Genomic DNA, 17,687 nt, shown 5'->3' on the forward strand with positions numbered 1-17,687 from the left:
AGTTGGGTTACACTGAGCTCATCAGGAGAGTTGAGGCTCATTGCTAGATACCACGGAGCCCTTTGCCTTATGGCATTGGGGTGCTCTTATGGTTCCCAGGGAAGTGTTCCTATTTGGATACAAGGTGTTTCATATAATTAAAGTACATTACACAATAGATATTAAAATTACATTTCACTTTAGCCAAGGTAGAATGTATAATGTATTAATGGTATCATATGTGAACTACTTGTTTTAAATCAATGCCTGGGAAAAATAGCTTCCCCTCCCCCAGCCAACTGATATTGAAAGATGACTTGACAAAGTATTAGGAGATATGAGGGGAATTTTTTGAAATAAAAACCAATTTACATAAGGGACAAATATAAATTAATGCTCATAGTTGCACAAGAGTATTGTACAGTCTAGACACCTATATTTTTTCTTCTGTTTCCTGTATCCTGTTTCTTTCCTTGGCAATTTCAACTGATCCCTGTGTATGGTCTCCATTGTGTTAAGAATAAAACCGTGAAAACTTTAAACTTTTGGAAGAGTGTATGGTTATATAAAGTCTCAATAAATGTTTGTTGTTGTTTTTTAAATCTATCCCAAAAGCACAATAATTGAGCCTGCAACCTTGACATTCTGAATCACAATTCAATATCTAGGATCCTCTAACCTCAGTTCATAGCAACTACAATGCTAAGCATTAGAACCCTGCTCTATTGTTATGTCAGCAGAGCGATGGAAGTGGACAAGGATTCTCCCAATTTTAATAATGCTTCCAGATGAAGTTTAAGTGACAGTAGAACACTATATTAAAAAAAGAACAAACGGGACACAAAAGAATTTATTCAGTGCGGTGTTGGAGTTCTCGTAACTACTCAAACTGAGCTGTCCTAGTGATTGCCTCAGATACACTTGCTCGCAAGGCAGCTCCTACTCTGAGGAACTGATCTCTGACTCTCATTCACCATGAGATTCTAACACAGAAATCAGCAATACAAGAGAGATATTTATCTGTCTTATCAAACTGTAGGAATGCTCGGTGCCAGTGAGCTTAGACATGTACCCTTACTCATGCCGAGTAAAGCCTCCTCACTACACCAACAGTCCCATTGATTTCAACATGCTCAACATCAGTGAGAGCATCAGAATGTGACCCCTGCTGATTATGACAAAAGCTCACCACAGGCAAATCATAAATGTGCTCTGTATTTGTGTCTAAATGTACAATCTTATTTTTTAGTTATTGAACAAAGGTGCAGATTCACAATATGAGACACCAAGGAGGATGGCAGAATATGGCAATTTCTAGCTTTCCTAAAAAAAATAAAAAGGAAACTACTGGCAGAGTATGTTCACATTCAATATAAGCAAGGGGGAAAGAATCTGGCCCCATATGTCTGCCATCATATATATATTTACTTATGGATGTCACAGCTCTTTTAAACACTTACTCATGGTCTGAGTGGACAGTGACTTCAGTTCTAACATCAGTTGCCAGCACTGTAAACGTTAGTCAAGAGCTACTACCATACATCTCTGACTAATCTAGCAAGGTGACTGGGAGACCAACCAGATCTCCTACACAGCAGTACAAAAGTACTATTAGCCGACTGTTCTAACAACATCCCTTATTATTTGAGTAGCATCATGTTCTCATTCTGAGTGAGGCTTGTCCTTCCCCTCTCGACACTTTTGTTCTTCCTGAGACTACAGCAATATTCCTAATAGTACAAGTATAAATATATGTAATTTGGAGGCCCTATTCTCTCAAAGAGAGAAGGTACATCTCTTGTAAACTGTACTTTTAAAGTAATTGTTATGTGAAGGAAGATTGTGAGAAAGCAACAGTGCATGACATCACATTCTTCTTTTGATAACATCTCTGGGTCCGTGCACTTTCTGATCACGTAATAATTAAAAGGAGTTCAATAGGTTCACAAGCAAGCCCAAACAAGCAGGAAGCAATTACACCTCATGACCACTGCCCTATAAACCATAGGAAGAGGAATATTATGTGCTCTGAACCTTTTACCCAGACTGATTTGTTGGAGGGTAGAAAGAAACAAAACTGTTCCTGAACAACCTTTCAGCTTGTCCTCAAGCACTGTTAACAATAGATTCAGTTAACTTCACTCTTAAAAGGAGAAGGCTGATCTGATCTGCCACAAGAACAGAGCTCATATAATTTCCCTCCTTTAATCAAAGGTTGTGTGATGAAATCTGATTGGTAAATACATTTTTACAGTATAACTAAATCCCAATGTAGACGTTCCATTCAGCTACTTTTCTTAACCATGCCGATTCTGACATCCAAGCAGCAAAATGGTATCTCATATTCTTTGTACCTTATTAATCCACTGTGTTATACTCAAGTTTGTTCTGTTTTCCTGACTCTGGTACCCATCTGAGACAATCTTGACATTCTTTTGGGATTGTCAACAATACTTTGCCTATGCTCAGTGACTGTGTTTTTACAACTTTGCACCCCAATTCTTCTTCTCTATCACTTACTAAATAACAGTATCACTATTGAAGTCAGTGAGAGTTTTACCACCGATTTCAATGGAGCTAAGATTTCACCCTTTGAGTGCAACATCTGGGCAAACCTAAGTAGATATCCCACAAAATGGGATGAGGAGGATGTCCAGAGCCATTGAAGGATCAGCATCTCTGAAAACCAGGACATTTAGGGACTGATAATCATTCTATTAACTTCAGTGAACACTATCTGATACAGGTTCTTAGACTTCACTCATTACTGCAAGTGACTGAGGCTTCCAGTAGTGCTCCCAAAAACTTCAACTGGAATTGGATCGAGCTTTTATTTAGGTGTCTAAGTTTAGGTACAGACATCTGAAAATTTTGGCCAGAATATTTTGAGCTTTACTGGGACAGCTAGTTAGACCTTCCTTCCACCACACAAGAGAGATTTCTGAATCTACAGGAACAAAGCAACAAAAATTATTAAAATTTAGAATATTTAAAACTTAAAACCACCACCTAAGACTTTTTTTCCATTTTAATCTATGGAGTAAGATGCAAAAAATTCCCTTATAATTAGCAAAATGCATCGGATTTCATTTTTTGCATAATAATTACACAGAAGCTGACCTAAAACTTGGCTTGTGACATAGGGCCATCTCACTAAGGGCTGACTCAAGTTGAGCACCGACTCATGGTCATGCCCATGTTGGCTCAGCCATGCCAGTGTAGCCTTATAAGTAGAGGACAGGAGTTCTAGACAAATACTGTACAGCTCTTACAAAACAAACATCTGGGTTAAATTTAAGAAGGTACCTGAAGTGGAGTTTCTCACTCTTCCTGTCTTGCAGGGGATACTCCTCTATGACATCTTGAATCAAAGGTGACTGCTGCCTATGTGTTCTGGAGAATGGCAGGGTTCCCATATGGCTAAACATATCACAAGATCTAATGGGAACGGCCCCCTTTTTCTTCCTTGGGAGAGTGCCATGGATAGAAACATCTTGATAGGAGTCGAAGCGATGCTCAGCCAGAGGAGGTTTGCTGCTCAAAAGATCCATAGAAGAAGCCAGTGAGAACTGATGGTTCACCTGCATGTTTCTGGGGAGACTTGCAAGTTTTCCAGCAGCTATCATTCTCAGCTCTGAAAAATAAAAATTGCCCACAGCGTTCATTACTCACAAGTGCGGCCGTTTTAAATGAAATTAAATAACAGTTGTCTTTAGCAGTTGTCTTTATTGACATCACACTTCTTGTATTAGAAGGCAGACAATATATGCTTTTCAAATATACACTAAATTATAACCTAATCTCATAGGTCCCAATCCTGCAGATTATTATACAAATGTGCTTAACCTTTATGCATGTGAATAGCCCCATTAAAATAAGTGACTTAAGCACATCTGCAAGCGTTTGCAGGATCTGGGCCATAATCTGCTATTACTTACAAGGTTTATCTTCTTATCTGTTGTTTTACCCCGAGTTCTTAGAAACCATTCCATTTGAAAGGTCAAACATCAGTCTGGAATCATTAACTGAAACTAAATTGTCAGGAAAAAAACCCAACAATGTACAGACCAAGGCTCAGTTTAAAAGATTGCAAGTCTAAACTCAGTAGTGGGCACTACAGACCTGGTTAAGTAATAAGCATACTAGAGAACTGGGGCAAATATTTTTAATAGCTTGTAAGCCAAAGGATTTTATCCAAAAGATAAGGACAATAGATTACTGGAATTCTTTTCTGTAGGATACACAGGCCAACTGAGTCAAATTCGCTGCTGGTATAAGGGGGATGCACACTTTACATGAGAGGTGAATTTGGTCAATTGTACCCTGGCCTACAACAGAGAGGCGTCTCTGAAATACCTCTGCAAACATGAACAAAATCACAGCACTTGGTGTAAATTCACAGGGTCAGATTCTGGCCCCCTGATATGGCTGCTTTCTGCCACTCCACAAATATAAAGTAGCATTAAGTGACTATCAAGGGATGCCTCTGGGTTAGGGGAATCCACAGGTCCAGTAGTGACGGCTACACTGGCTCCCACTCCATCCACTTCCAGCTCCAACACTAGAACATTGTCAGAGTGCTGGGGGGGTCTTTGAGGGTTATTGTAGCCAGGCATAATTTGGAGCAACACTGAAGCTGATCTCAGTTATGTCAAGGTTCAGCTCATAAAACTACCTTTACGCCCTCCCCCCCACATTAGCTGCACCACAAAGGCCTCTTATGCTGCTGAGAATCTAGCCATGGCCTCCACAAATGTGTTGGCGACTTGACAAAAACTCCCTCACACTTTTTTTTTTTTAAATAAACTATCTGTAATTAGAGCAAGGTATTTATGGTAAGGCCTTGATGACATCACTTATAATGTAAAAGTGAAAAGTTCCATGTGCAGAGGCTCTGTAGAATTGCCCTTGCATGTGGTGTAATGTTTATGGGAAATTGGGCTCTTGTAGCTGTAGTCAACTAAAATGGATTTAATTATTATTATTATTTAAAAAAAAAAGTTTCAAGAGGTCTTTCTGAAAGATTATATGTGGTCCCTTGATGTGACCCCTTAATCTCAGACCCTCCTATTGTTTATACCTTCATTCGGAATGTGGTTTGGGGAAGTCATTTCTACTTGGTGGCATCAAAAATATTGCATGTTCATTCAAAATTTAACTGTGTTGTACAGGCTGCTTTGCATTTGTGATTACCCATGCCAACATAATTGATTCATAGGTAGATCCAAAACAGAAAATGCCTGATATAGATCCAGGGCCAGATTCCCAGCTGGTATAACTCCATTGTCCCATATACTAAACATAATATTGAGGCATAAAAGTTAACTATTCCTAATCAAAGTCAAGAAATTAAAAAAGTGAAGGTTCTCAAAACTCACACTAAGATTGAGGCTGGGACCTTAATGAGTTAGGCACTCAAACCCCATATTTACAGGAGTTTGGAAGTTCCAGCCTAACTTGCCCATAATGAGCCAATTTTTAGAATTGGCTCTGATTTTGTACCTAATGATGGTACTTACCATCTTCATAAAAAATCTTGAGACTGATTAGTGCAAAAGTATTATTATATTATAATAAATGTTCTTTCCTCACTCTCTAACTCAAACATATGAGGGATTTTCCTCAAACTTGCTAGTAAATTCATCTCTGGGCTGAGACAAAGCATATGAAGTTTTAGCCTCAAAAGTTACAAGCATGCAAAAACAAGTGGATATAAAAGAAGTTGCAATATAACTTCAGCTATAGTTTTGGCTACCAACAAAATCTGTGATATACACACACACAATAACCATAGACTTCAGACTACTTTCTATGTAGCAATATCTAGAGAAAGAGGACCACCCACTTCCACCTGATATTGATTTCTAAAATAACAATCTGACAAACTTTCAGTGAAACAAGAAAGGCTCATCAGGTTTACTTTTCCAGGTATTAAACCACAAATTTGCTACTGCACATTTTAAAGCACCTCCACCCCCCACATCAGCTATACTAGGGTTTCTCAAACTGGGGGTCAGGACCCCTCGGGGGTCATGAGGTTCTTACATGAGGGGTCACGAGCTGTCAGCCTTTACCCCAAACTCCGCTTTGCCTCCAGCATTTATAATGGTGTTATAAATTAAAAACACTTTTTTATATATTTAAGGGGGGGGTCGCACTCAGAGGCTTGCTATGTGAAAGGGGTCACCAGTACAAAAGTTTGAGAACCACTGAGCTATACCATAAGCCCAGTTTTCAGATGCATACACATTGATGGGATATACAAATCCAGCATTTAGATATTTAAATTCACACTTAGATATACAAAATGAGAATTTAAGTGCTGTTTTGAGACCTCACATGAGACACATGAACATCCTGCTTCCACATTTGATAAATGATCTCCCCACTTGCAAAATATATATAACTATACTTTAATTTTAATACATAAAAAGTTGATTACAGTATTTCCCCCCCTCAAAATAGGTCTACTCAATTTGTCTATAATCATGCCTGCTAACATCCTCACCAAGGGTCAGAAGTAGGACTTGCTAGTCCTTGATGGACTCCTAAAAGCAAGTCAAGATTCAGCAACATAAATAAAACAGGACAACCCAGTAATGCAAATAACCAAATTATCTGCCAAATTTTCCGTTTACTGAATGTCAAAGCTCCAAAGAATGAGCCCCTTTTCAGCTGGAGATCCTGGAATGTTTCAGCTGTTTCAGTGTATGAGCCAAGCAGGAATGCTTGAATTTACTGTAGATGCAATCCTAGAAAACTGCACTCATTATTAGAAAACACTCTGCCTGCCAAAACAGCTTCAGTCAACAGCTGACACAATGGGTCATCATACTAGATGGTTTCTGAACAAAAGGGACTGGAATCCCAGTTCTGGACACTGCTGCTTGCTAACATGCAGTCACACTAGAGTAAAAGCCTGGGAAATGGTATAGTTTGCGTCTATTTAGGGCAGAACAAAAACTGATTCAGTCTCCTATAATGCTAAATCTAGGGTAGGAATTTTGCATTTTCATCTATAGTACAATATTTCTGTCTCCCTTAATTCCTCCTAGCCCCATAAGCAGAATAAAGACAGCTTTTGACCATCTGTGAAGCAAGTTGGCCTTAGTCAGCTACAGAAGAATCAAGACTCCAGATCCAGATCTCGGCTAATAGACAAGATGTTTTCCAGATTCCATTCATGGATTCTGAAGGGACCCATCCACCCTTTTATTACCTTGTAAACAGAGAAAGCACAGACCAAGAGGTCTTTAAGTGACCATGTACATTAATGAATGTGGATACATTGGGAAATTTTGTAGGGGGATTGGAAACAGGATGAAGGAATCTGTCTGCTGGGCAAAACCAAACAATACTGCATTCCAAAACAGAAAGATTCTATTCACCTCATTGCTCAGATACCAACTTAATATATGCCCTATAAATACTTAAGATGGAGTATTCAAAAAGCTATCTTGACTCTGATTTAAGAATAAAAATGTCAACATTATGGTTCAATCTGCCTTCCTGAAGCAGACACCCACAGAAGGCTACTTCACAGAGTAAGTGGTCCTTTTGGAGAAGGAACAATAAAATAAAACTAATGGTGAAAACTGTAACTACAGTCTGGCCAGGAGAAAACCTCTCATTTGGCCACAGAAATTAGATTCACTCCTGTCTGCCCCTTTTGTATTTGTGAAATCCCTATTTACAGCCTGATTCAAATCCCATGAAGTCAATGGGAGTCTTTCCACTTATTTCAAAGGACTCTGGATCAGGGTCTTAAACTGTCTCTTTTCAAAATGCTAAGTGATTAGTGCATTGTTAAATATTTATGAAAACTGATTCATATCACACTCTAGTTCTGCTCCAAAGCTCATCATACAGAAAGATGCCCATTGATTTCAGCGGGGGGTTTGTATCAGGCTCTTTGGATATATGTCTGTCTTGGTTTGGTTGTACCATCACTGATACTAACCTCCTTCCTCTGCCCCGTCTCTCACTGCTCTCTCTAGTAATGGAGCTAAGAGGGATGGAGCAGAGTAATATGTGCATATCCAATTCAAGTAAACAAACTATTCTGAGACATTTAAAGGGACACAGTCAATTTAAAAACACTCACCCTGTTTGAAAACATTTTACTTACAGTACTATTATTACAAGTAATCCCTAAGAATATTGTAATTGAAAGAGATTACAGAAAAATATATATTTTTCAGTTTGTTTACTTTGCACATTTTCAAGCACTTTGTGTATAGTCCCTTTCACCATTTTCAATGTATAGTCAGCAAAGCCCTGATCCTGAAATTGAATTGGCAGAGTCAATGGCAGGATCAAGGCCTTCAGTTTTCCCTATTGCTGGTGTGGGTGGTTTTTCATATCAAGAGGGAAGAACCACACATTTTAAAAAAAAATGTGATTGAAAAAACCACAGAAGTTGGCAGGTGGTTTGGATAGATGTAGTAGCTGAAAACTATTTTGAACTAAAAAAAAAAAGGATAGATGTCATGTTGATTTTCTCCCTATCAGGGAATACACATTTTTCTGCATTACTGTAAAGTAGCCAATAAAATAGTTAAAAATCAAACAACTATTATTGTACCAACAGGTGCTTGCATAAAATGATCTGGGATTAAAAAAATCCTGCATAACACCAAGCCTTTGATACAGGTATTATAAAATTCATTGGTACTCTAGCCTCCATGGCAAACTGGCCTGAAGACTTTGAAAAGAATACAAAGGTTCAGGGAATCCATAACCTGATATGATAAAGGGGGTGAGTGTGGGAGAGCACAAGCAAGAGTTCAAAGGATCTAAACCTCTATCAGTAACAAGCCAGAGTCTGCCAAGCATCAAACACATGAGATTACAGACAGACTAGAGCTTTGAAACAGCTCCTGAAAAGAGGTCAAATGTACTCACAATTTAAAAAAAAAAAAAAAAAAAAAGTTGATTAATCCTTATCCTATATTATGATAAGCTCACAACCTATTTGAACAGTTTTTTATAACCATTATTCTGAGTCAGTGGAAAGCATATAAACCAGGATGACTTGGGTTTACTCAATATCAGTTTCAAATTAAAATAAAACTGTAGCCATCTTATATTTCATACTAGATTTTTAACTCGCTATTGAGAAAAGTTTAACTGAACAAATCCCCCACTGTGTGTAAAAAACATTTCAGATCAGTCTTTTTTATCACATCATTTCATTAGATTTATAACTGGCCACAAACTAAATTTTGTTTTTTTTTAAATAAATGAATGTATGCATAAATATTTCTAATATTTCAATTTTAAGTGTTCTTTGGGATTGTTAGTCATTTAAATTGTAATATGATCAAGATAGTTTTAAATCAAAATCTTCAAAATTTAAAATGCATTTTGTCAAGCAGAAAACCTCTACTAAATCATAATGAACGTTTCTGTGATGAACATTTTAAAAAAATTCTCAGCCAAATTCTGAGATCCTTATTCAGCTCATTCTGAAAGATTCTGAAAATCTGACCATCTCTCAGAAGATGCTGAGTGCCCTCAAATCCAATAAAGTCAAGCCTTTAATTTGTACAAAGTCCTTAACCAGGAAAAATTCCCACTGATTTCCATTTCCCTAAATCAGGAGACTTGGTTTTTTCCCCCAGCTCTGCCATGACATGTTCTTATTTGTCTTGGACATGTCACTTCACCAGTTTCTCAGTTTCCCAATCTATACAATGCCTTGAGATCTATGAATTAAGAAAGAAAGCTATATAAAAAAAGCTAAGCATTAACTATTCATATCACTAGGACTCAGTAAAAACTGAGTAAGTATCTCATCATTTGGACCTTTCATCATACTATACAATTCCCTGAAAATGTTGCATACCCCTGTTAAGGTAATATGAAATTAGACCCACACAGTGCAACTGCTCATTATTGGCTGATCTGCCATTCAAAATCAAACACCCTTGACTAGGGATATATATATATATATATATATATATATGGATCCTCCTTCTCTCCATTCCTGAAGATGAAATAGTGGTCAAATCAGAGTATTTTTCAGCTAACTCTTTAAATGAAAATCACTGTTTCCCAGGGGTGCTGGAACAATTTGCATAGTGGGGGTACTCAGAGTCATTGAACCAAACTGTTACTCCTGGGGGAATTCTGTGCCACTGCATGTGTGCAGAATTCATGTCCCCTGCAGATTTCTTTGCTTTCCCACAGAAAAATGACTTTCTGACAGCAAAGGGAATCTGCAAGAGCAGTCATGCACTACTCCCTAGCAGAGCAGGTACATCGTTTCAGGCACCTGGAGCAGCCAGTGAAGAGGTAAATCACCACAAGGCTGGGGACACTCAGGAGCCAGTGGCTCCTATCCTGAGCCAGGATCAGCTGCTAGTCATGGCTGGGCTGAAGGCAGGACAGGACAGGGCTTCCTCTTCCCCTGCAAGGAGTGTCTGGGGCTGTGTCAAATCCACCCCCAGAAACCTCCCCTAGCTTCAGGAAGCTCAGTATCCTCCCCTGCTTCCTGTCCTCATTTCTCCTCTGTTGTGCCGGGGAGGGTTCACTGTACAGGGAGCTGCTCCTCTTTCCACCCAACCCCCATGCATATGGACCTCCCACCATACCCAGACACCCCTGACAAGTTTCACTGGGTACTTCCAGAATCTCAACCCCTGCTTCTGAAGCCCCCTGCACCCAAACCCCCTGCCTCTGGACCTCCACCCCTGCACTCAGACCACCCCCCACTGAGCTCCCTGCACTCAAACCCCCACCCTGAAGAGCACAACCCCAAGCCCCCACATCCAGACCCTCAATGAGCTCCACCCAGATCCCCACCCCAAACCCCATTCCCCCCACTGAGACCCCCAGACTCAGACCCCCCCGCTGAGCCCCAACCACCTTCACCTGGAAGCCCCTGCAGAGTCCCATTACCCTTACACCTTGAAACCCCCCACAACAAGATTCTGTGCATCCAGATCCCCCTACACACATCCCAGACCCCCCCAGAGCTGCCTGCACCCAGATCATCCTACACAGAATCCTCTCACCCACACCTAGATCCCCCCACACTTGGCTCCTGTTTGGTTGAGCCTGCCTGCCTCACACCCTAGTGCACCTGGTGCGGAGAGGCAGGTCCCAGGATTTTTCTGGGACAGGTCCAGGCCTTGTGCTGTGTCAGGGTCAGGTCCAGTCTCACCACTGAGTCTGTGTCCTGGGTGGGGAGGGGGCTGCAGGGTGATCCCCCACCTTCAGCAAGCCAGTGGCCTGTGCTCCCCACTGCCATGCTGGAGCCTCTGCATGTATTTATTGACAAATAAAACTTGCAGAATTTTAAAATATTGTGCATATAATTTTTAGGCACAGAAAGCATCAGGAGTAAACTATAAACTCTGTAGATGATGGAGACCACTTTAAGCCAGGGGGTGTGCCAGGCCAGCACCCCTAGTTCCCCCACCTATGCTGTTTCCCCTCTGTGCAGACAGAGACAGACAAACTGACAAGACCACCTCTGTTTTTGGCATGTTATCATGCTGTTCTAGTCCCACCATTTCTCCGAGTTACCAGGCACATCCACATGAACTATTTCAGAGTTCTTTCCAATAGTAAACATACAACTCGTCTATCTTGTACTACTAATGGATTTATGTAAAAAACGGTAACAGAAGATTAGGACAAGCAGCAGCATCTTAGTATGTGCTCCTCAAACAAAGCAAAATTATGTAATCAATAACAGATCTCATCATTTGTGACTTGACACTCAACATTGTATCTTTCCTTTGGCTGCTGTGTGGAACACGAGCCTGAACGCACCAGCTGCTTTTGACTTTTAAAATAATAGTCATCATTTACCTATCTTTGTGTACTGAAGCAGTTTCCACAGAGCCCATCTCTAAACTCCGAAATCTCTACACACTGCAAAGCTCTAAACGCCTAAAATCGAGGCCAGATTTAGTTCAGAGCTACCAAATAGTTTAGATGAGTCAGATGTGAGCTCTTCTCTTTTCTCCCCTCCCCCTGGGAGACAAATACAACCAGCTATTCATTCGTCATCCAAGAAAAAGAACAATGTTGTCAACACAGTTACATGGCAGGCTACTTCTCTTTCTTTGCTAGCTTTCGAAGAGATTAGTTGAAAAGTTTGTCTCCTCGAAATGTTCTACCTCCAGCTGAGCCCCATTCAATTAATTTCCAAAGCAGCTGAGCCCCCTTTGATGCAGTAATCAGGGTAACACATTGTAAACAAGGACCACCACATCAAACTATTAGAACAAATACATGTTATTTTTACACACACATACAAACCCAGCATATTTTTAACAAAGCGCACTGATCATCTGTATATACAAGTGCAAACGCCAGCTCCGTCTGTCCAAAGTAAATTAGTTGGGATATTTATGGGCAAATTCCAGTGCATCACTATTACCATGGTAACACTTTTCATTTAGTTAATGGCTGTTCATTATATAGACCAAAGATCTCCACATTAAAGTCTCCTAAAAGCACCCCGGTCGAATCATTGTATCATTACAAGGATACCAAAATACAGAGAAAAACAGCGATGTAAAATCTTTAAAGGCTTCTGGTTCAGTGACTTGTCTCTTTGCATAAGCTGAAGTTAGACAAGTAATAGGAAGCCACTTACCTCTCTGAAGCGCCTCAAACACTTTCAGATCAGTGCAGCATATCCTTCATTTCGGAGCCAGATCGGTTCGGGAAGGCAGACAGACACTGGCAGCTCTTAGTCAGATCTCACAGCTAAACCAGAACCACGTCGATTGAAGAGAATTCTTCTAGTCTTTTGAAGTTCTAATTGAGCAGCCTAGAGCTCTGTATACTGCGTGCAACAGCTCAGCAGCTGCAGACACAGTTCTGAGAGACGCACAAGCCAGCACTCAAGCGGTGATTTACTGCTTTCCAGCCACACCCCTTGGTAGACTATTCAGGCTGAATCTCGCTGAACCCCCTACATAAATGCTAGTTACATGCGGTGACCTCCCGTTGCCCTTTTCCATGGATTTGAGAACTTTAACTTCTCCCTGTAAGATACCACTGAAGTGATGATTTATCACTTCCATGTACAACCTTTCATGGGCAATCCAGACGGCTACTGTCACTTCACTCCCAGATAATGTAATTATATTAGGAGCTATTATTGCTCACATCTAGTCATGGGTGCAACTAGTTTGCAGTGTAAAGTGTATTGACTGAGACAAAAGCCCACCTACCTGTAAATGGTCGTGACCAATTAAAACAGCAGGTGTTGGGTGCAATAAACAAACAGCTCTTTCCCTCAATGAATTAACAAGGGCTCATTTACAGTGAGAAAAGCAACATATGTAGAGATCAGGCTGCCCCAAGTAGACAGAAATGTTGTGTCCCTTCTCTCTATCGTGCCAATGCAATGCACTGCATGTGGACTGGTACATATACCCAGCTCATCCATCTCCTCTCTCAAGCTAGCATCGCTTTTACTTCTTGTTTATACTCAGATGTGTCCTCCTCATGCGAGGGAATTCCTTTGCACCTTGCACCATTCTCAGAGTTCACCTACCACCACATCTGCAACATCACCTGAAGCTACCACTATCTTAACTCTCACTCTGCTGCATCACTGATTTCATGCCTTGATCACTGCAGCCCCCTCCTGTTGTTCACTACCAGTGCTAGCCTGTTCATAACACAGCAACACGCCTTCCAGGGGCACCACGTAACTGTTCACAGTGGGGGAGGGCAGTGTAAAGGTTCTGGGAGGCACGTGACCACCTCACAGCGGTTTTCAAACTGTAGGGCATGCCACCCTAGGGGTGAGTGGTGACACCAGGTGGCTCAGACCAGCCCCATGTGGAGGGGTTCAGGGAGGGAGTGCCACCTCCACCCCTGACTCACTTCAGCAAGCCACCCAGCCTGTCTGAGTTTGGGGGGGTGCAACCAAAAATCTGGGGTGGAGGGTACATGAGCCCACATGCCTCCCACCCCAGGGATTGCCTGTGAATTGCCTTCTCACCTCTAGATGTAACATTCAGGCCAAGTGTGCCTGTCTCCTTTGTGACTTGTCGGAAATCCCCTGGAGCTTGAGGATGATTGTCTTCCATAAAATGATAGCCAGTTATCCCTGGTGGATCCGCAGGTGGCTAATGAAGCTTAGCTGATCCAGGGTCCACAGATTTTGTCACATTTGGGGCAGACATTTCCCAGTGGAAGGGGCTGATCCATAGAGAATAGCCACGTGCTAACTACACTCTGCTATCAGCATTAGCTCAAGTGTCTGTAGCCTTTGCTTAGGACCCAGAGGTCTTGGGTTCAAACCTGACTGTTGCTAATGTCATACTTACAGGGCTAGCTGCCCTTCTGGTCTCTGAGTACATGCCTTTGCCTTTCCCCTGATGAAATCATGCAATTCTCCCACTGTCAGACCAGGACCTAAACTACAGAACCCTGTGTATCAACCATGCTAACCAGCAGGTCTGACTGGATTCAGTACCTGTGGTTCTTCCCTTCAGGAGCTTATAAACTATGAAGACCCAAACTACTATTTATTTAGCCACAGAACAAAGCAAACAAGATAAAGGGGATTTTTATAACAAGGGGTCTGCATGCTTGCTTTTCTTACCTAAGGCCCTCGGCAGGTCTGTCAGGCCCCCAGACTCCTAACCTCTGGATCTCAATCTGTTCCCTTTTCTCTCTCTCTCGCTGGCCTTAAGGACCTCTCTCTAAATCCAGCCAAAAGCTTCTGTTCTCAGTTTCCTGCAGCTTCTTTGTCCTGCTCTCCAAAACCCACCAGCTGAGCTCAGCAGTGTGTCTGGGGGTGGAACCTGAAAGCCAATGGCTCTTTCACTGTCCCTTAAGTGTTGGTGGATAGACAACTCAGTGAAGTCATTATACTATTTTCCTGCCTATGTGCAAACAGCCTCTTCTTGAATTAACTTAATGTATTACATTAAACCCCTTATAACAACCAGGCAAGCATACAGAACATATAGTGTTCATAAATTATTACAGTCACCTTCAAATCTATCACTGACCTAACCAGAGGATTATTGCTTACATGCAGAGGTAGGTACATCAGCCCTCATCCTGAAAGATCTTTCTGGGACTGCTACTTTTTTCAAAGATATGCTCACATTCCATATTGGATCCCTTCACTTTTCCAATTCAATCTCTCTCTTTTTCTCCTTTGTTAGATGCTGATCCTTTGTGCTGTCTCCAGTTATCCAGAACAATCCAGAACCCCCTCCAAGATTTAGTCAGGGGTATATTGTAGAAGTCATGGACAGGTCATGGGCCATGAATTTTTGTTTGCTGCCTGTGATCTGTCCAGGACTTTTACTAAAAATACCCATGACTAAAACATAGCCTTAGCCATAATGTATAGGTGGTGAACGTGAAATCCCTGGATAGTGGATTTAATTTCTGCCAGGCACTCAGAATAACCTCTCTCTTGAAGCTTATTTTTATGCATTATCCTGAGTATTTATCTGTCTTCAATCAGACCTATCTAAAATTGGATGAAATGTTACATTTAAATCACTTCACAACAGAATGAAATCCAAAGTGAAACTTGTCAAGATAGTAATAAAACATGGACCTGAATCTGGAGCATAGATGGAGCCTATGCCCATCAAGAACCTTTAACTGAGAACAAGTGCTTTAGGGATGGGGAGATAAAGGAGGAGGCTGGGACTGAGTACTCTTCTGAAGAAAGAACAATAGCAGGACAACCTGAGAGCTGAGTGGAAGTCAGGAAAGGGGGCTTTGCTATGGGAGTGGGGAGTAGAATTCCTCCGGAGAAGAGGAGAGGGTCAGGAATATTTGTGATGGGAAAGGAGTAGCCAAGCCCCCCCAAGCTGGAAATAAGGGAAGATAGGGCACTGAATGGGTTACAGAAGAGTTAAGATCAGATCAGGTACCTGTGCTGAGAGATAGCACATAGGTGGGAATCACCTTCAGGACCTCAGTGCAGTTTATACCTCTGCACAGTGTTCTAAGAGCAGACTCAATTTCTGTCTGTAGGAGTTGTTGGTATTTGTTTGTTTGTTTTTTGTCAGCTCAGGCTGCTGAGGTTATTTTCAAACTGTAGTTTCATTTTCTCATTTTATGGTAAAATTTTCAAATAAATCCTAAAGAACAAAAATTAAAGAAGCTACCCCACAGACAAGCTATGGGGAACAAAGATCCTTCAGCAGAGGTTTCATTAAAGGGATCTAGTTTATTTCTCAAAATGAGTTAAATGTACCAAGTACAACACTTACCCTTCAGTCCCCTGGCCAATTGTGATAGCTTTACAAATCACATTTTCCTGTTTAAAACAACAACACTTCCCCTCCCCTTCCACTGTGGAAAACACAGACACAGAGAACAGGTAAAACTGTGAAACTGAGTATACACAGTGTTCTTTAAATGCACAAAGTAAATAGACTGGGGGGAAAAGCAATTTCTCTCTTGAGGTGTAGTTTGTAATAGGTAATAAAAGGGTATGGACAGTATCATTTTTTAAAAAATTGATGGTTTCCCTTTACATTTTAGCAGCATACAGTGTAGTGCTCCTAACCTGATCTAACACTCATCAAATCTAATCTTCAAAATGTAAACTGAGTGGCTCCAAAAGGCACTGGAAGGATCCCCTCCCCTTACTGCACAATAGGCCATATGCATTATGGAGAAATTCTCCTTCTGATAAAGCATCAGGTAGTGGTTGCTGCCAGAGGCAAGATACAAGAGTCGATGGAGCAGTGGTCTGATCTGGTACTGGAAAGAAATGTACGTGGCCTCTACCCTATATTCTATTAATACAATGCATAATATACAATAGCAGCAGCCAGAAGGTTTTGCTGCTAAGGGCCATATCTTTTCTGTCAGGCTTCTGCTAGTGTTGGATGAATAGCTTAAAAATCAAAATAAAGCAACTGCTATTTACTGGCCATACAACTGCCTTTATAAAAGAAGAAATTAGAGATGGACCTGAGTTGAGACACCTGATTCAGTCCTGCCCACCTTCCTCCTGAACTTTTGGTAAGTTCAGACCTTGGTCCAACTTTTGATCAGAACATCACAACCCAGGACCGCATCTCTAAAACAAGTGCGCTAGACTAAGGGTATGTCTACATTACGGGATTATTCTGATTTTACAGAAACCGGTTTTTTAAAACAGATTGTATAAAGTCGAGTGCACGCGGCCACACTAAGCACATTAATTCGGCGGTGTGCGTCCATGTACCGAGGCCAGCGTCGATTTCCTGAGCGTTGCAGTGTGGGTAGCTATCCCATAGTTCCCACAGTCTCCCCCGCCCATTGGAATGCTGGGTTGAGATCCCAGTGCCTGATGGGGCAAAAAACATTGCCGCTGGTGCTTCTGGGTACAGCCTCACCCCTCCCTCCGTGAAAGCAGCAGCAGCCAACCGTTTTGCGCCTTTTTTCCTGGGTGAACTGTGCAGACGCCATTCCACGGCAAGCATGGACCCTGCTGAGCTCAAGACAGCAATCATGGACGTTTTAAACACCTCGTGCAGTCAGTGCTGAACCGGGACCTGCAAAGCCAGGCAAGGAGGTGGCGGCGGCGGCTACGGCAGAGCAGTGACGAGAGTGATGAGGACATGGACACAGAATGCTGTCAAACTGCGGGCCCCTGCGCTTTGGAGATCCTGCTGGTAATGGGGCAGGTTCTAGCCATTGAATGCCGATTTTGGGAAACAAGCACAGACTGGTGGGACCGCATAGTGTCAGGGCCGCCCAGAGGATTC

The 17,687-nt window shown here is 41.6% G+C and overlaps 1 protein-coding gene across 4 annotated transcripts in view; it reads right to left on the reverse strand.

The window, feature by feature from the left end:
• BCAR3 (BCAR3 adaptor protein, NSP family member) overlaps positions 1 to 17,687 on the reverse strand; it is a 123,705-nt gene that overhangs the window by 80,505 nt on the left and 25,513 nt on the right. For 2 of the 4 annotated variants that reach the window (XM_045028859.1, XM_045028860.1), the window contains exon 3: positions 3,286 to 3,613. In XM_045028859.1, coding sequence (XP_044884794.1) covers positions 3,286 to 3,613 — 328 coding nt within the window. Of the gene's footprint in view, positions 1 to 3,285; positions 3,614 to 11,799; positions 12,057 to 12,592; positions 13,124 to 17,687 lie in introns of those variants that run through there. The other 2 variants (XM_045028862.1, XM_045028863.1) reach the window with 2 other exon arrangements.

Source organism: Mauremys mutica, chromosome 8 (genome assembly GCF_020497125.1).
Source record: "Mauremys mutica isolate MM-2020 ecotype Southern chromosome 8, ASM2049712v1, whole genome shotgun sequence".
NCBI lineage: Eukaryota > Metazoa > Chordata > Testudines > Geoemydidae > Mauremys > Mauremys mutica.